Source organism: Salvia miltiorrhiza, chromosome 5, assembly GCF_028751815.1.
Source record: "Salvia miltiorrhiza cultivar Shanhuang (shh) chromosome 5, IMPLAD_Smil_shh, whole genome shotgun sequence".
Classification (NCBI taxonomy): Eukaryota; Viridiplantae; Streptophyta; class Magnoliopsida; order Lamiales; family Lamiaceae; genus Salvia; species Salvia miltiorrhiza.
In genome coordinates, this window is record NC_080391.1 from 4,878,132 (window position 1) to 4,892,076 (window position 13,945).

The 13,945-nt window shown below is 40.5% G+C and overlaps 4 protein-coding genes across 4 annotated transcripts; 2 read left to right on the forward strand and 2 right to left on the reverse strand.

The window, feature by feature from the left end:
* Positions 1-6,054: 6,054 nt before the first annotated feature.
* Positions 6,055-6,999, reverse strand: LOC130985359 (uncharacterized). Its single transcript, XM_057908296.1, has 2 exons — positions 6,501-6,999; positions 6,055-6,428 (listed from the first exon to the last, which is right to left on the reverse strand). The coding sequence occupies exons 1-2, from the start codon at positions 6,950-6,952 to the stop codon at positions 6,089-6,091; spliced, it is 792 nt and encodes a 263-aa protein (XP_057764279.1). The 5' UTR covers positions 6,953-6,999; the 3' UTR covers positions 6,055-6,088.
* A 29-nt stretch (positions 7,000-7,028) lies between these two features.
* Positions 7,029-9,541, reverse strand: LOC131024812 (uncharacterized). The gene is made up of 3 exons (XM_057954348.1): positions 9,081-9,541; positions 7,150-8,725; positions 7,029-7,039 (listed from the first exon to the last, which is right to left on the reverse strand). The coding sequence occupies exons 2-3, from the start codon at positions 8,723-8,725 to the stop codon at positions 7,029-7,031; spliced, it is 1,587 nt and encodes a 528-aa protein (XP_057810331.1). The 5' UTR covers positions 9,081-9,541.
* Positions 9,542-11,674: 2,133 nt separating this feature from the next.
* LOC131024813 (uncharacterized) lies at positions 11,675-12,169 on the forward strand. Its single transcript, XM_057954349.1, has one exon. It carries the CDS (start codon positions 11,675-11,677, stop codon positions 12,167-12,169), a length of 495 nt encoding a protein of 164 aa, XP_057810332.1.
* A 917-nt stretch (positions 12,170-13,086) lies between these two features.
* On the forward strand, positions 13,087-13,945 carry LOC131024814 (uncharacterized). Its single transcript, XM_057954350.1, has 2 exons — positions 13,087-13,562; positions 13,942-13,945. The coding sequence occupies exons 1-2, from the start codon at positions 13,087-13,089 to the stop codon at positions 13,943-13,945; spliced, it is 480 nt and encodes a 159-aa protein (XP_057810333.1).

Genomic DNA, 13,945 nt, shown 5'->3' on the forward strand with positions numbered 1-13,945 from the left:
AAATACTCACTCCGTCTCATTACAAATATTCCACTTTCTATAATGGGATCTCCAATTACAAATGTCTTATTCTCTTTTTGACAATTAATTAATTAATTAATTAAATTTTATGGGTCCACCCACCATATTATCTCTATATACTTAATTTTAAAATAATATTTAAACAATTTCCACCAATCCACTTTATCTACTAATTACACATTCTTTAATCTTCGTACCCAAAAGTAATGAGACATTTGTAATGGGACGAATGGAGTATAAAACAAACACCCAACTTGCATTCCCTTCCCCTAAACTCTAAGAGCACCCGCATCGCGGGTCCTCGATGGGGTACTCGAGGAGACCATCGTCCTCGAGGAGGGCGATGCGGCGAGGAGCTCCTCGAGGACTCCTCGAGTTATCGAGTATCCTCGATAGGGCGAAGGAGATGGCGCGTGCAATGCACGCGCCCAATTTAAAAAAAAAAAATGAAAAAATCGAAAATTCGAATTTATATACACTTTTTGACTGCAGCTCCTCGGTCTCCGCACCTTTGACCGACGGATTTAATTTTTTTTTTTTTTTAATTTTCCCTTCTTCTTCTTCTTTAAAACACCCATCTTCTTCTTCTCTTCTCCACACCTCTTCTCCTTCTTCCTTCTTCTCTTCACACCTGTTCTTCTCCTACAATTTTCTCCGTCATGGATCCACACAACCCTTTCTACGATCCAAATTGGTGCCCTGATCTCTCCTCCGATTATCATCCCGATATGGGAGGAATCAACTTGGAGGAGAGCCCGCCCGAGGAGGAACCGGTGAGTGCTCAGCAGAGTGTCTCCCCACCAAAAAAAGGCGGCCGGAGGAAGGAAAAGGCCACCAAAATGAAGCACGACAAACCAAAAGTTTACCGTCATACTTACCTTCCACAGCATACGGATCTCATCGTCCAAATTTGGGCGGAGGAGACCAACGACTCGATCCGTGGGACGGATCAGAAGGGAGAGTCATATTGGGGCCGGATCCGCGAACGTGTGTGCCCCATCATCGGCGTCGACCTCGGCATTAAGCAACTTCAAGGCCACTGGTCCCGGGTGAGCGCGGATGTGCGTCTCTGGGAAGCTGTTTGGGTGGAGACGAGCAACAATTGGCCGTCCGGTCATTCGGATGATATGACTCGTGAAAAGGCCCAAACCATCTTCAAGGCTAGAAGCCCAACCAATGCCTCCTTCAATTTCTGGAACGCGTGGAGAACTCTCCGGCACAATCCCAAGTTCAAGTCGATGTACCTCCTTGGAGACGTGCATGCCTCCAAGAGGACAAAGACTACGGAAGAGGGCGGCTTCACCACCTCGGCGTCGGGCGAGGAGATCTCTTCTGCTCGGCCCATTGGCAACAAGGCGGCGAAGGCGGCGGCCAAGGCGGCGGCGAAAGGGAAAGGGAAGGCTGCAGCGTCGCATACGAGCTCGGATCCTCCACCAGAAATTGTGGAGAGGTTGGATAGGAACGACGCGCAGATGAGGGCATTCACCGCCCAGTACCAGCGGAGGAACGATCTCCGGGAGAGGGAGCTCGACATGCAGCTCCTGAACACGAATACGACGAACATGACGGACGCACAACGTGCATTGCACGCGTCCATGGTCGCCGACGTGCTCAGGCGTCGTGGTCTATCCTAGGCTTTTAATTATGTGATTTTAATGATGTTTTAGGTTTTTTAAATTTTTATGTATTTTTTTTTATGTTTTAAGTAATTTTAAATTTTATGTTTAATCCAGTATTTAAATATGCAATTTAAATTATGCAATAAAATTTAAATGAAAAACATAAAATCAAAACTAATATTATCAAGGAGGCTATCAAGGAACCCCAATGCAGCACTACCTACTCAATAACACAAACACTATCAAGGAGGCTATCAAGGAGGCTATCAAGGAGGTCCCAATGCGGATGCTCTAATCTCCCAACTGTCGTCCCTGAAACATTGGTCTTCTCTGCCACAATCATCGCAGAATGCGATAATGATTGGCGATGCCTTCACACAGACCTTCTGCGGCCTCAACTCCGTTACGTGCCTATTCCAGGTCTCCCTTCGGATCGACCACTCCTTGCTTTTCACGATCGGCCTCGGCCTCACTGACTATCCTAGTTGTGCAGTCTTCACCTCCACATGGTGGCGGACAACAACATCACCTTGCCGCCTCGATCTCTCTCTCCTTGTTAGTTTCTCTGTCTCTCTCTCTCTCTCTCAATCTGAAATCCTCAATCTATAGGGTTTCATTCTCCCTCTCAATTCTCAGCTTTATTAGGAAGAATCGTCGTCGAGTCTTCATCACTGTCGCCTCCAACTAATTATTACACACTTTAGCGAAAATTGTGAAACAATATAAAATACACGATTTTCACAATTTCATAAAAATTGTGTAACAATGTATTTTACACTATTACCCACCTCTTCGCAAAAGTATGCAATAATAGTAAAAGGGTGAATGGTAAAAGTGTGTAACTGTTCAAAATATACGGTTATAAATGGAAAAAAAATGTACTCCATTGTATTTTACTTTGTTACGCAACACACTAACAATGTATTTTGATCAGAAATATTATTATTTTCATAATTTTATTTATATGAATAGAATTTCCCTTCATTATATAGTTTTGACTAATTAAACATGGTGGTACTTCAAAAATAAAACGGACACACTTTCATAAACAATTAAAAAGAGCTTAAACAATTATGTCTTTAATTCGACACGACCATAATTACTTGCATAATCAATTAGATAAAATTCTGTAAGAATGTCAAAAAGGCTATCAGCCGAATAATATTTGACTTTATTATAGCATTAAGTTACTATTTCTAATTAAAAGCAAATAATGACGTTTGGAATAACATATAGTTCCTTCAAAAAAAACTTACTACTTTTAACCTTTAGTATAGCCATAATGAACATATCGTGACCCCCTAAAAGAAATACTATAAACCTTCAGTGACCAATTTCATCACATTTCTACCTCTTAAAGAACCATCGCTTTATTATAAGGATAAATTCGTTTCTTTCTCCCCTGTCATGATAAACATTAATTGTTATACCAAAATTTAAATATAATGTGCATGTATATATAATTAATCCATCATGTTAAAGTACAAACGTTGAAACTATATATAATTAACAAAAAAGTTAATTTCCCTTTTACATGGTGTTTGGGAATATCGAGTTGATTAAAAAAGTTAAGACAAAAATTATATATGGTCCGCACCATGAGCTCTCTCTTAACTCTTAAGGCTGCGTTCTCTTGGGTTGTAAATTTATCATGAGAAAATGAGGGATAAACAAAATTTCACCCTTTAAATCCTTCATTTCTTTTTCCACATTTCCTACTTGGCCATACTCTGATACTCATTCCTTATTTACACTACAAAGGAGGGATAATATTATCCCTCCAAAAATGGTGTGATAATATTAGGGTTGGAATTAAATCTACCCACATCAATAAAATGTCTTGCAAAACTACCCACTTTGAAAGTCAAAGCCGAAAAGTACACTTGATGGTGATGGGTTGCTTGGTTTTTTGTAAAAGTTCTTACACTTTTCTTACACAAGTACAATTGTGTAAGAAAATGTGTAAGATAGGTAGTTAAAAATGCACAAAACCAGATAAATGTGCAATTATTGTAAGATGATTGACGTATAATGCCCTAAGTTTGAAAATAATGAAGGTAAGTTTGTGTATAATAAAACAGTAATACGAGGATGAAAAAAATTGTACTTTAAGTATATTTGGAAACAAAAAAAAATTATGAACCTAATGTATACATTATCCGCCAGTAAAACATAGCCGCTAGCATTAGCCGCCGGGTTTTTTCTGTTTTATTATACACAAACTTACCTTAATTTTGTATTTTTTTTTTAAATATATTCTATGAAGTAGAAATACATAATAGGCTTCTATTTAGACAAATTTGGATTATAGTGGTGTAATAAGTCTCGAATTTTTTATTTTATTTTATTTAACAGGAATTAATATAGCCTAACGCATAAAATAATAGAAAATGTTGGATAAAAATAATATATAATCATATATTATGAAACAGTAAAATACTAGAGAGCCTACCATATAATTATCCGCCAGTAATTCGTATCCTCTAGAATTAGCCGCGTGAAAGAAACCCTAAGCGGCTACTTCTAGCGGATACGTTTTACTGGCGGATAATAGTACCATGTCATTTATTACTGCTTTTTATATCACAATATACATAAATTTTATTTATTATCGTTCCAATTAATGGTTGTTGTATTTTTTTCAATTTTGAAGAGCTAAAGCTAATTTAATTGTGATTGGACAATTCAACCGGCAAGGGTGAAGCTTTATAGGGTGGGAATCTATAGGCTTTGCAGCAAATTAAGTCACGGGCGGCTAGAATTGAGTGGGCACGGCTTTTGTGGGATTTGTTTGAAAAAATTGAAGCTTTGATAAGAGAGATAAATTGGGTAGGGCCCATTTACACAATATTTTATGTTAAATTAGGGTTAAGAAGTAGAGAAGCAGCCGCGCACTTGAGAGAAGGAAAAAATCAGCCGCTGGAGGAAAAAATCCATTGTTTTGGTTCCTCTTCTTCAAATCAGCCGCACTCCACTTGAGAGAAGGAAAAAATCAGCCCATTTACACAATATTTTACACAATTCACGCCATGGCTTCTTCTTCAAACCAAGTAAGTATACTTGTTATTTGTTTTGTATATGTTAGATATATTTATATGTTAAGAATCTATATGTTTTGTATATGTTTCGAATTTTGTATATTTTTAAGTAAGTATATGTTTTGTATGTTTCGAATTTTTATATGTTTTGTATATGGGTGAATTTTTATGTTAGAATCATTATGTTAGAATTTATATGTTTGTATGTTACAATTTATATGTTTCGAATTTTCATATGTTTTGTATAGTATTGAATTTTGATTTAGATATAGTATTTGTTAGATTTATTTATATGTTTCGTATATGTTAGATATAGTGTAGTTGAGTGCTGTTACAAGTTTGAGTATAGTTTCAGTGTTGTTAGAATTTTTATTTAGTTGAAGCATATTTAGATATATTTAATCGTCTATTTAGATCATTAGGTTAATTTTACTGTATTACGCATAAAATAATAACGTTTTTTTGGTTATTCAGAATTTAAAAATTTATAACATACTAATAAAAACATATAGAACCATAATTACCTAATATCCGCCAGTAATTAATCTTTTTAAGAAGTAGCCGCCGGGTTTGAAAACACCAGGCGGCTACTTCTTAAAAAAATTAATTACTGGCGGATACTTGTTTATTGTGGTTCTATATTTTTTTATTTATGTTTCTAGTAATTTAATAGTTAATTATGCATTATTATTAGTTGATGTTTGTTAATTCATTATGCTTTGTAAATTGAGTTATTTTTTGTATTGAATAGGTCCCTTATTCGAGGCGCGAGCAAATCAATCGTGTGGCAGTTGAGATCAGTACGTACAACAATATTACTTACCTATCGACAGTAGTCTCGAGACTAAACGAAATTGGCGGTTTTGCACTGGAGAATACGTTCAGGCATGGGTGCTTTGGGATGATGTTGGATTGGCAGCCGGGCCAGAAGTGCAATGCTGCATTGCACCATATTGTCTCTCGTCATCTTAAGATCACGAGAGACGATGAGGATGATGAGATCTGCTTCTACATCAACGGGAGGAACGTTAAGTTTACTCCGAGAGATTTCGCTCTCGTGACAGGATTGTCCTTTGGGGATGATCCTTTTGACCCCGAGGCTGAGCACGATCTGAGTCGGGCTCATACATTTAGACAATTTTGCCGCTCTCAACCGGTGTCAGTGCGGGAGCTGGCGGATATATATTTCGACACCGTCAATCCAGTGGTTGACACCGACGGCGGGTTGTACCTCCGTGTGGCCCACTTGTTGGTGCTACACGCATTTGTATTAGGAGTGGACGTGCGCCGACCCGTGCAGTCCTGGACTTGGAAGCTGGTGGATGATTTGCCGACCTTTTCCAGATTCAATCAGTATCCAATACTCCCAACAACAATATCCATCAAAATTTAATTTAAAAGGTAATTAAGCTACTGCTCCCAGCCCGTACCCTTGCATGCTCTACGTGTGTGGCCAGGCGAGCCACATAGACCACAGGTTTTGGGTGCTCGTTTTCCCAGACTACTTGATGCATCCGCTGTTGTGGTCCTTTGAGTCGGCCTCTCACCAGCTGAAGGAATTCTAGATTCTCTTGGTCGACCAGCTTGTCGCCGAGAAAGGTTTGGCAAAACAATATCAGATGCAACTTCAAACGGAATTTCCCAGTGCTCTAAGGGAGGCAAGTGATTTACTGCTCCGGAGTATGTTTGAACCAGTGAACTCCGCAAGTAGTAAGCTTCCACGTAATCTTCCACTGGCTCTTTCGCCTCACTGCGAAAAGAAAGCTAATATTTAGTAGGCATCTAATAACTGTAATTTTATAATAAAATAGATTTAGCATACGTAATGGCTGCGATCGCATGAGAACACGGCATGCCGTCCAGGTCGAATTCATTGCATTCACAGCTCTTCGCTTGAAGGTCAACCATGAAGCGACGATCACCAGCACGAACCCTGTATTTTCTCTCGGAGGTCCTCTTCGCAGTGTAGCGACGACTCTTTGAGATCTCCGCACTTATCTTCTGTTTTGCCTCTGGAGTAAGAAGGTCATCGCTCTCTTCCGCAGACGCAAGTCTGTCATTGAACCACTGCTCCAGAACCATCCTGATTGCCTCCAGCATGGAGCATATAGGAAGGCGTCTGGCCCACAACAAACGGGCATTCAAAGCCTCGGCAGCATTAGATGTAAGAAAACTATAACGGGTCACCGGACTTTGTGATCGTGCCCACTTCTCAGGGCCTACGCGCATCAACTTCCCGTACGCCGCCGGCTTCAATTGAGCCATAGCCGACATTGCACGTGAAAATTCTGAGTCCGTGTAGGCGTATGCAGCCTGGCGGAAAAGCTCAACTACAGCTTGCCCGTAGCCCTTAATTTTGTTCTGCAAGTGGTAGTAGCAAAGACCGTGAGTAGCATTTGGTAACTCGCTCTTCACAGCATTAGCAATGGAGACATGCGCATCAGAGACAACTAGTAAGTTGTCGGGCTGACCAAAAGTTTGTCTCACATTTGAGAGGAACCACTTCCATGACTCATCATTCTCGATCGGCCCGACACCAAATGCCAACGGAAAAACTTGCTCGTTTGCGTCTTTTGTCACGGCGACGAACAAAATGCCATTGTTCTTCCCCTTCAAGTGTATGCCGTCGACCACAATCACTGGCCGAAGCGAAAAGAAGAAAGGTGTGATGGAAGCCGCAAGAGCAAGAAACAGATGTTTGAACCGGTTGTTTTCGTCTACTTCGAAATCCATCACGGTGCCTGGATTCGCTTGAGTTAGGGCATACAAATATTTGGGCAGAAGAAGGAACGAATCATCAATTCGACCGTATATCTTCTCTAAGCTGAGATTTCTTGCACGCAGCGCGACATCATATTTGATTCTGACGCCAAATTCACGTAACAACTCCGACATAATAGATTTCGGCTTAATGACCTCTCCGTCATCGCGTATTCTTTTTTCCACATAAGCTGCAACCACATTCGAATGTGCCTTTATTCGTTTCAAAATGCCCAACTCCCCTTCGCAAGAGTGCTCTTTAAACTTATGCACTCCCCACATCCCTCCGCCGTGACAAGATGCACGCACATCGAACTTGCACTTATCAGAGTGCTTGCACTTGTAATAGAGGCGTCCCTGATCTGAGCGTACAACTTTTGCCTCAGCCCCTTGCTTCATATTCCAGAAGCCAACAGCAAGGACCAATTCTTCTTTACTGTTGTAAAAAGAGTTCTTCCCCAAATCAGCAACTCTGGACAGCTCACTCTCGCGAGCAACGAGCGAAGTCGTGGCGTCCACTGGAATCAACGGAACTATCCAATTAGATAGTTCACCGGTCGAGTCCGTCGGATTTCCGTGACGGGTTCTACTTTGTCGGATCCAACCTGCTCGCTCGGTCGCCGTGAACTCTATCAGATCATCGTCTAATAAATCCTCAGAGGCGGCAGAATCTGTGCCCGACTCGTTCGTTGGATCGTATTCTTCGTCTTCTTCATCAGAATCGTCATCAGGTTCTTCGGCTTCGTCTTCAGGTTGTACGGCTTCTTCATCAGAATCGTCATCCGTCCGCACCTGGTTGAATCTCCCGCACATTTCATTCAGATTCCATGCGGATTCGTCCAACAGTTGCCCATCCCATGAAAAGTACTGTGTTGGAGGCGCGCTCTCGCGAGCATGATACGACGTCTCATACTGACTAGATTGTGCTTCATCATCTCCGTATCCCGAAGCCTGGCCAAAATCAAAAGTAGGGATGTACGCTTCTTCGACCGGGTCGTTGTTGTGCTCAACGTACACCATGGGATATTCGGCAGTTTCCAACAAGCCTTGCACATCATCGTCGTCACTTATTACGCATTTCGTCTCCCTTCCAAATCGATTGGTCGCCAAATAATACAATTGATAGTTCGGGCTCAACGAATGCATTGTCAGCACATTGTTGATGCTGTATATCAGGCTCGCAACTGTTTCATTTAAGAGGGGAAGGACCTCCGTAGCCCCGCCAACATAGTGTATACCATCGACGACTCCGTTGTATCTCACATATATGTATCTCACGAATTCCATCTATAAAACCACATAAAATACAGTATTAAAATACGTTTAAAAAGTTCAAAACATCACAATAAGCTCGAAAAATGAAGTATCCGCCAGTAAATCATTATCCGACACCAGTAGCCGCTGACCTTGTAGGGTCGGCGGCTATTATCGTTTTCTAATGATATTCTGGCGGATACTTTATTTTTTGGGTTCAAAACATTCAATTATATTAGAAAAAAGTTTAATATTTCCCTAACATGCTTTTAAATTTCAGATAATAAAGAAATTCATTAAAATAACGTAAAACATGCTCTCAACGTTAAAAACAACGTACGATTAAACATGCAAACTATAATTTATACAAACAATACAGGAGAATCACCTTTTCGGGCTGAAATTCAACACAAATTGCCTCCTCTCGCACAAAACCACTCAAATCTTTAGGGTATGCCTGAATTTATGAAATTCAAGGTGAGTATTTCAATTTGTGTTTTGGTCATTCACAAATGCAGCCTTATAAGGACTAAACTTGATTCCTTACAAAAAGTTCACGTGAAGTGCAGTGTTCATTCAATACGGCTTCAATCTATTATTGCATGTCACCTCACGCATGCATAAAATTAGCATTAATGCCCCACTACAACCAAATTTTTTGCAGAGTCACCTTCTCAGTATGTACTTTTAATTTTTTACTAAAAAATTAAAAGTAAAAAATCGCAACAAATACAAAAGGGGAATGCGTATGTTATATTTAAACATTCATAACAAGCTGAAAAATTAAAAATTATACATAATTTGACATAAAATATTATTTTCTGCCTAACAGACCAAGTATCCGCCAGAAAATCGTACAAAAAGTTCAGTAGCCGCCATATATTTTTTGTTAGCGGCTACTGATAAATCAAATAATTTAATGGCGGATACTTTACTTTTTGGCTATATAATATTATTTCATTACCGAATATATGAATTTCCAAATAATTGGTATATAATTTCTTATTATTTTATGTGCAAGTCTATTATTTTTTGTGTAGTCAAATCATGCATAAAGTGAGTGTTATTACCCCCACTATAATCCAAATTTTGGCAGATTCACTATCTCTCATATTTCCCATCCATGTGTACTTCTTGTACTGTACATATTTCACTATCTCTCATATTTCCCCTTGTAAAATTAAATAAAAATCTAAAAATAACGGTGCATATGTAACAATAAAAAATCACGAAGGATAAAAATTCACAATCATGCTAATTATGAACAAAGTATTTTTTTTGAAGCGAATAACACAAGTATCCGCCAGTAATTAGTAGCCGTTGAATAGTAGCCGCCGGTCACAAACTTCAGCGGCTACTTCGGCCGGCTACGAATTACTGGCGGATACATAGTTTAATGGTTTCAAAAAAAAAAAATCTTAAGAATTGACATGTTCGTGATTTTTTTGGCCTTCGTATTAATGTTTGTAACACACAAACGTCCCCTAATTTATTCAAAATTTGCAAATCTATTTAATCTTATAATGCATGAAAGTGACGTTTTCTCACATTTTGTACCAATTTTAACTGTTTTCTTACACAACTCTTACACAATTTCCATCATCATCAACTTTTACACAAAAAACCAAGCAACCCATCACCATCAAACTTGCTTTTCGGTCTTTGACTTTGAAAGTGGGTAGTTTTGCAAGACATATTATTGAAGTGGGTAGATTCCCCTATTAACACATAATATTATCCCTCCTTTGTAGTGTACATGAGGAATGAGTAATGGTCAAGTAGGAAATGTGGGAAAAGAAATGAAGGATTTAAAGGGTGAAATTTTGTTTATCCTTCCTTTCCCATGATAAATTTACAACCAAAGAGAACTCACCCTAAGGTGTATTAAGTCTTATTTAAAACTATTTAATTAATACTTTATTAAATACTAATGAGCTCTCTCTCTCTCTCTTTGTCTTTTTAAGATGTTTTTCAGATTCAAAATTGAGAATTTTGGCTACAAATTTATACCCACTCCATCATATTATGTTAGAATTTGTGATTTTCGTTTTACTGTACGTATCTAACTATCTATATATATGCATGTAGTATCCGCCGAAATATACGATCTCGTGAATTTTGTTTGATGTAGTTTTAAGTGAAAAGAATTGTTTTACATGTTTAAATTAGTTCATAAATATATTGACTTGCTTATCTTTAATGAACTTCTAAAATTGAGCTCCAAATCAGTGACTCATTTTTATAGTCATGTGAATTAGTGTTTGAGCATTAAATTCAAGTTCAATTATAATTATACAAGTAAAAAGTAAACTATAGGCAAACAAGATATATACATTTGTTTATTTTTATATTGTTTCTAAAGTTATACTAGTAAGAGCATCCACAGCGCGGAGGGCGAAGGGAGCCTCGAGCCGGGGTGAAGAAGACGTCGCCGCACTGGAGACCCGTCCTGGTTCGAAGGGGTGGCGAGGCGAAGACCCGGGGTGAGAGGAAGAAGTGTATGGCGCGTCCGGCGGACGCGCCTATTAAAAAAAAAATTATTCGATAGTTTTTGAAAATTTTGACCGTTTGTAATATTTTTTTTTAAATGACCGTTGGAAGCAAACGGCCGAATTCATCTTTTTTTTTCTTTTTTTTTCCTCCTTTTATCTATATATATCACAACTCTTCTTCATTCATTTCACATCTCCACATCAAAAAATCATCTCCACATCAAAAAATCATCTACAAAAAATGTCTTCCTCCTCATCAAGCCACGAGGACGAGTGACGTGCTGAAGAATTTTCCAATCTTGTACAACAATTTAACCAAATTGTTCAAGATATTGGTGATCCAGAAGAGCAACCTCGTCGTCGGCGACGAAGCGCGCAGAAGAAGGCTTTCATTCGTCGGGACCGTGAAGCCGGTGCTGTACGTTTGCACGCGGATTACTTTGATGAATATCCAGTCTACCCCGACAACATCTTCCGCCGCCGTTTTCGGATGCGTCGTGCGTTGTTTTTGCGCATCGTTAATGCTGTCGCCTCCGATCCATACTTCCAACAACGCACGGATGCACTTGGGAGGCCCGGCTTCACGCCATTGCAAAAATGCATTGTCGCTGTTCGTATGCTAGCTAACGGTGGGGCAGCGGACCAATACGACGAGTATCTCCGGATTGCAGAGTCGATAGCGTTGGAGTGCTTGCGGAGATTCAGTCGTGCCATTATTCAACTCTTCGGCGCGGAGTACTTGAGGAGGCCGACTTCCGCTGACTGCCAACGGCTTCTAGCAATGCACGAAGCGAAGCACGGCTTCCCGGGAATGCTAGGGAGCCTTGATTGCATGCATTGGGCGTGGAAGAATTGTCCAACGACATGGCAAGGCGCATACACTTGTGGCGATCAGGGGGAACCGACCATCATCCTCGATAGGCCTGGGAATCGAGTCTGGTTCGGGTACCCTACCCGAAAAAATCGGGTACCCGAACCCGAATAACACCAAAACCCTATACCCGACCCCAACCCCGAAAAAAATCGGGTACCCTAATACCCGACTCGGGTACCCGAGTCGGGTATTCGGGTACCCTAAATTACCCGATCAATTCTAACAAATTCGAACAAAACAGTAAACCAAACATCTAAACACAATTCTAACAAATTCGATGCAGCAAATTTTACCAAGAATAGGAAATCGTCAAATCGAAATTCTAACAAGTCTCTCTAACCACATTGACAACAATGACAAGGAAATGAATTCAAAATCTGTATTAAAAAAAAAAAAAAAAAAAGAAGAAGAAGAAGAAGAAGCTCACCTGTCGTCGGAGCTCGGAGGCGGCACGGCTGCTGCGGGGAGACAAGCTCGGCGGCGAACGGCGGGGCGATTGCTGAGTGCTGACTGGGCGAGGGTCGCGGTGGGAGTCGCGGCCTCGTGGGATTGGGGAAGCTGGGACGACTGCCTCTTAAATGTGAACGAAGGCGACGCCGGGCTGGCGAGGGGCGCCGCCTCCCACACCGGAGACGGTAACGATTTCTGGAGACTGGAGTGCGGCGGCCGGGCGGGAGTGAGCGGTAGGGCTGAGAGCCTGGGACGATTTGGGAACAGGGGGTTAGGAGGTATTTCGGGTATTTCACTTTCATATTTAATTTAATTAAATAGTTTAAAATTTATTAATTAAAATATCGGGTATTTCGGGTATACCCGATACCCGATTATTTCACACCCTAAATACCCGATCCCGAATTAATTGGGTATAGGGTACCCGATACCCGATCCCGAACTTCCCAGCCCTAATCCTCAAAGCCGTCGCCTCGCAAGATCTATGGATCTGGCATGTTTTTTTTGGGACTCCTGGTTCGAACAACGACATCAACGTGCTCAACAACTCGACGTTGTTCAACGATCGGCTGCAAGGAATGGGGGTGCCGGTCACATATCAAGTCAACAACGCCTACTACACAAGTGGGTACTACTTGACTGACGGCATCTATCCCAATTGGCCTGTATTCGTGAAGAGTCCTACACATCCGACGGATCCGAAGGGAAAGAGGTTCAAAGTGATGCAGGAAGCGGCTCGCAAGGATATTGAACGAGCCTTCGGCGTCCTTCAAGCTCGTTGGGTAATCGTCAAAGGCCCAGCGCGTCTTTGGAGCAAGGAGGCGATGAGCGACATCATGTTCACGTGCATCATTTTACACAACATGATCATCGAGGACGAAGGCGAAGAAGCAACAGAGTGGGAAGAAGACGCCGACGAAGCTTCGAGTAGCGCCGCATCTCAACCTCGTACCGATGCTCCGCCGGATTTTCGTGCATTTGTTGCACGACAAGCATCCATGCGAGACGCGGAGATGCATGCTCGCCTCACTTTGGACTTGAAGGAGCACATTTGGTCTCGTTTTGGTCCGATTGAGCCCTAGAAAATTATTGTAATTTTTATTTTTTTTATTGTATTTAAATTATGTCTTTAAATTATTGTAATGTAGAATTTTAATTTTAATAAAATTTGAATTTTAAAAATAAAAGTGTAGAAATATGAATTTTGTGAAAATGAGGATCTAAGCACCCACCTAAGACACAATGCATTGGAGAGAGATGTGTCTTAGGTGGAGCCCACTCCTAAGACACCCCTCTAACCAACGAGCATTGGAGTTGCTCTAATACTAAGCAAGTATCGTACTAGAATTACGTTGTAAATAAAGAAATTTGACGTAGGTACACCTTTTTTTTTTTTTTTTTTTCCTTTTATATTTTTGAGGGGATTGATGCAGGTAG

Excerpts from the sequence above, each read along its gene's own strand:
- LOC130985359 (XM_057908296.1), bottom strand. The coding sequence starts at position 6,952 with ATGTCGGCTATGGCTCAATTGAAGCCGGCGGCGTACGGGAAGTTGATG. Across the intron at positions 6,429-6,500 it reads CATGCGATCGCAGCCATTAC|TGAGGCGAAAGAGCCAGTGG; the intron begins GTATGCTAAATC and ends TTCTTTTCGCAG.
- LOC131024814 (XM_057954350.1), top strand. The coding sequence starts at position 13,087 with ATGGGGGTGCCGGTCACATATCAAGTCAACAACGCCTACTACACAAGT.
- LOC131024813 (XM_057954349.1), top strand. The coding sequence starts at position 11,675 with ATGCGTCGTGCGTTGTTTTTGCGCATCGTTAATGCTGTCGCCTCCGAT.
- LOC131024812 (XM_057954348.1), bottom strand. The coding sequence starts at position 8,725 with ATGGAATTCGTGAGATACATATATGTGAGATACAACGGAGTCGTCGAT.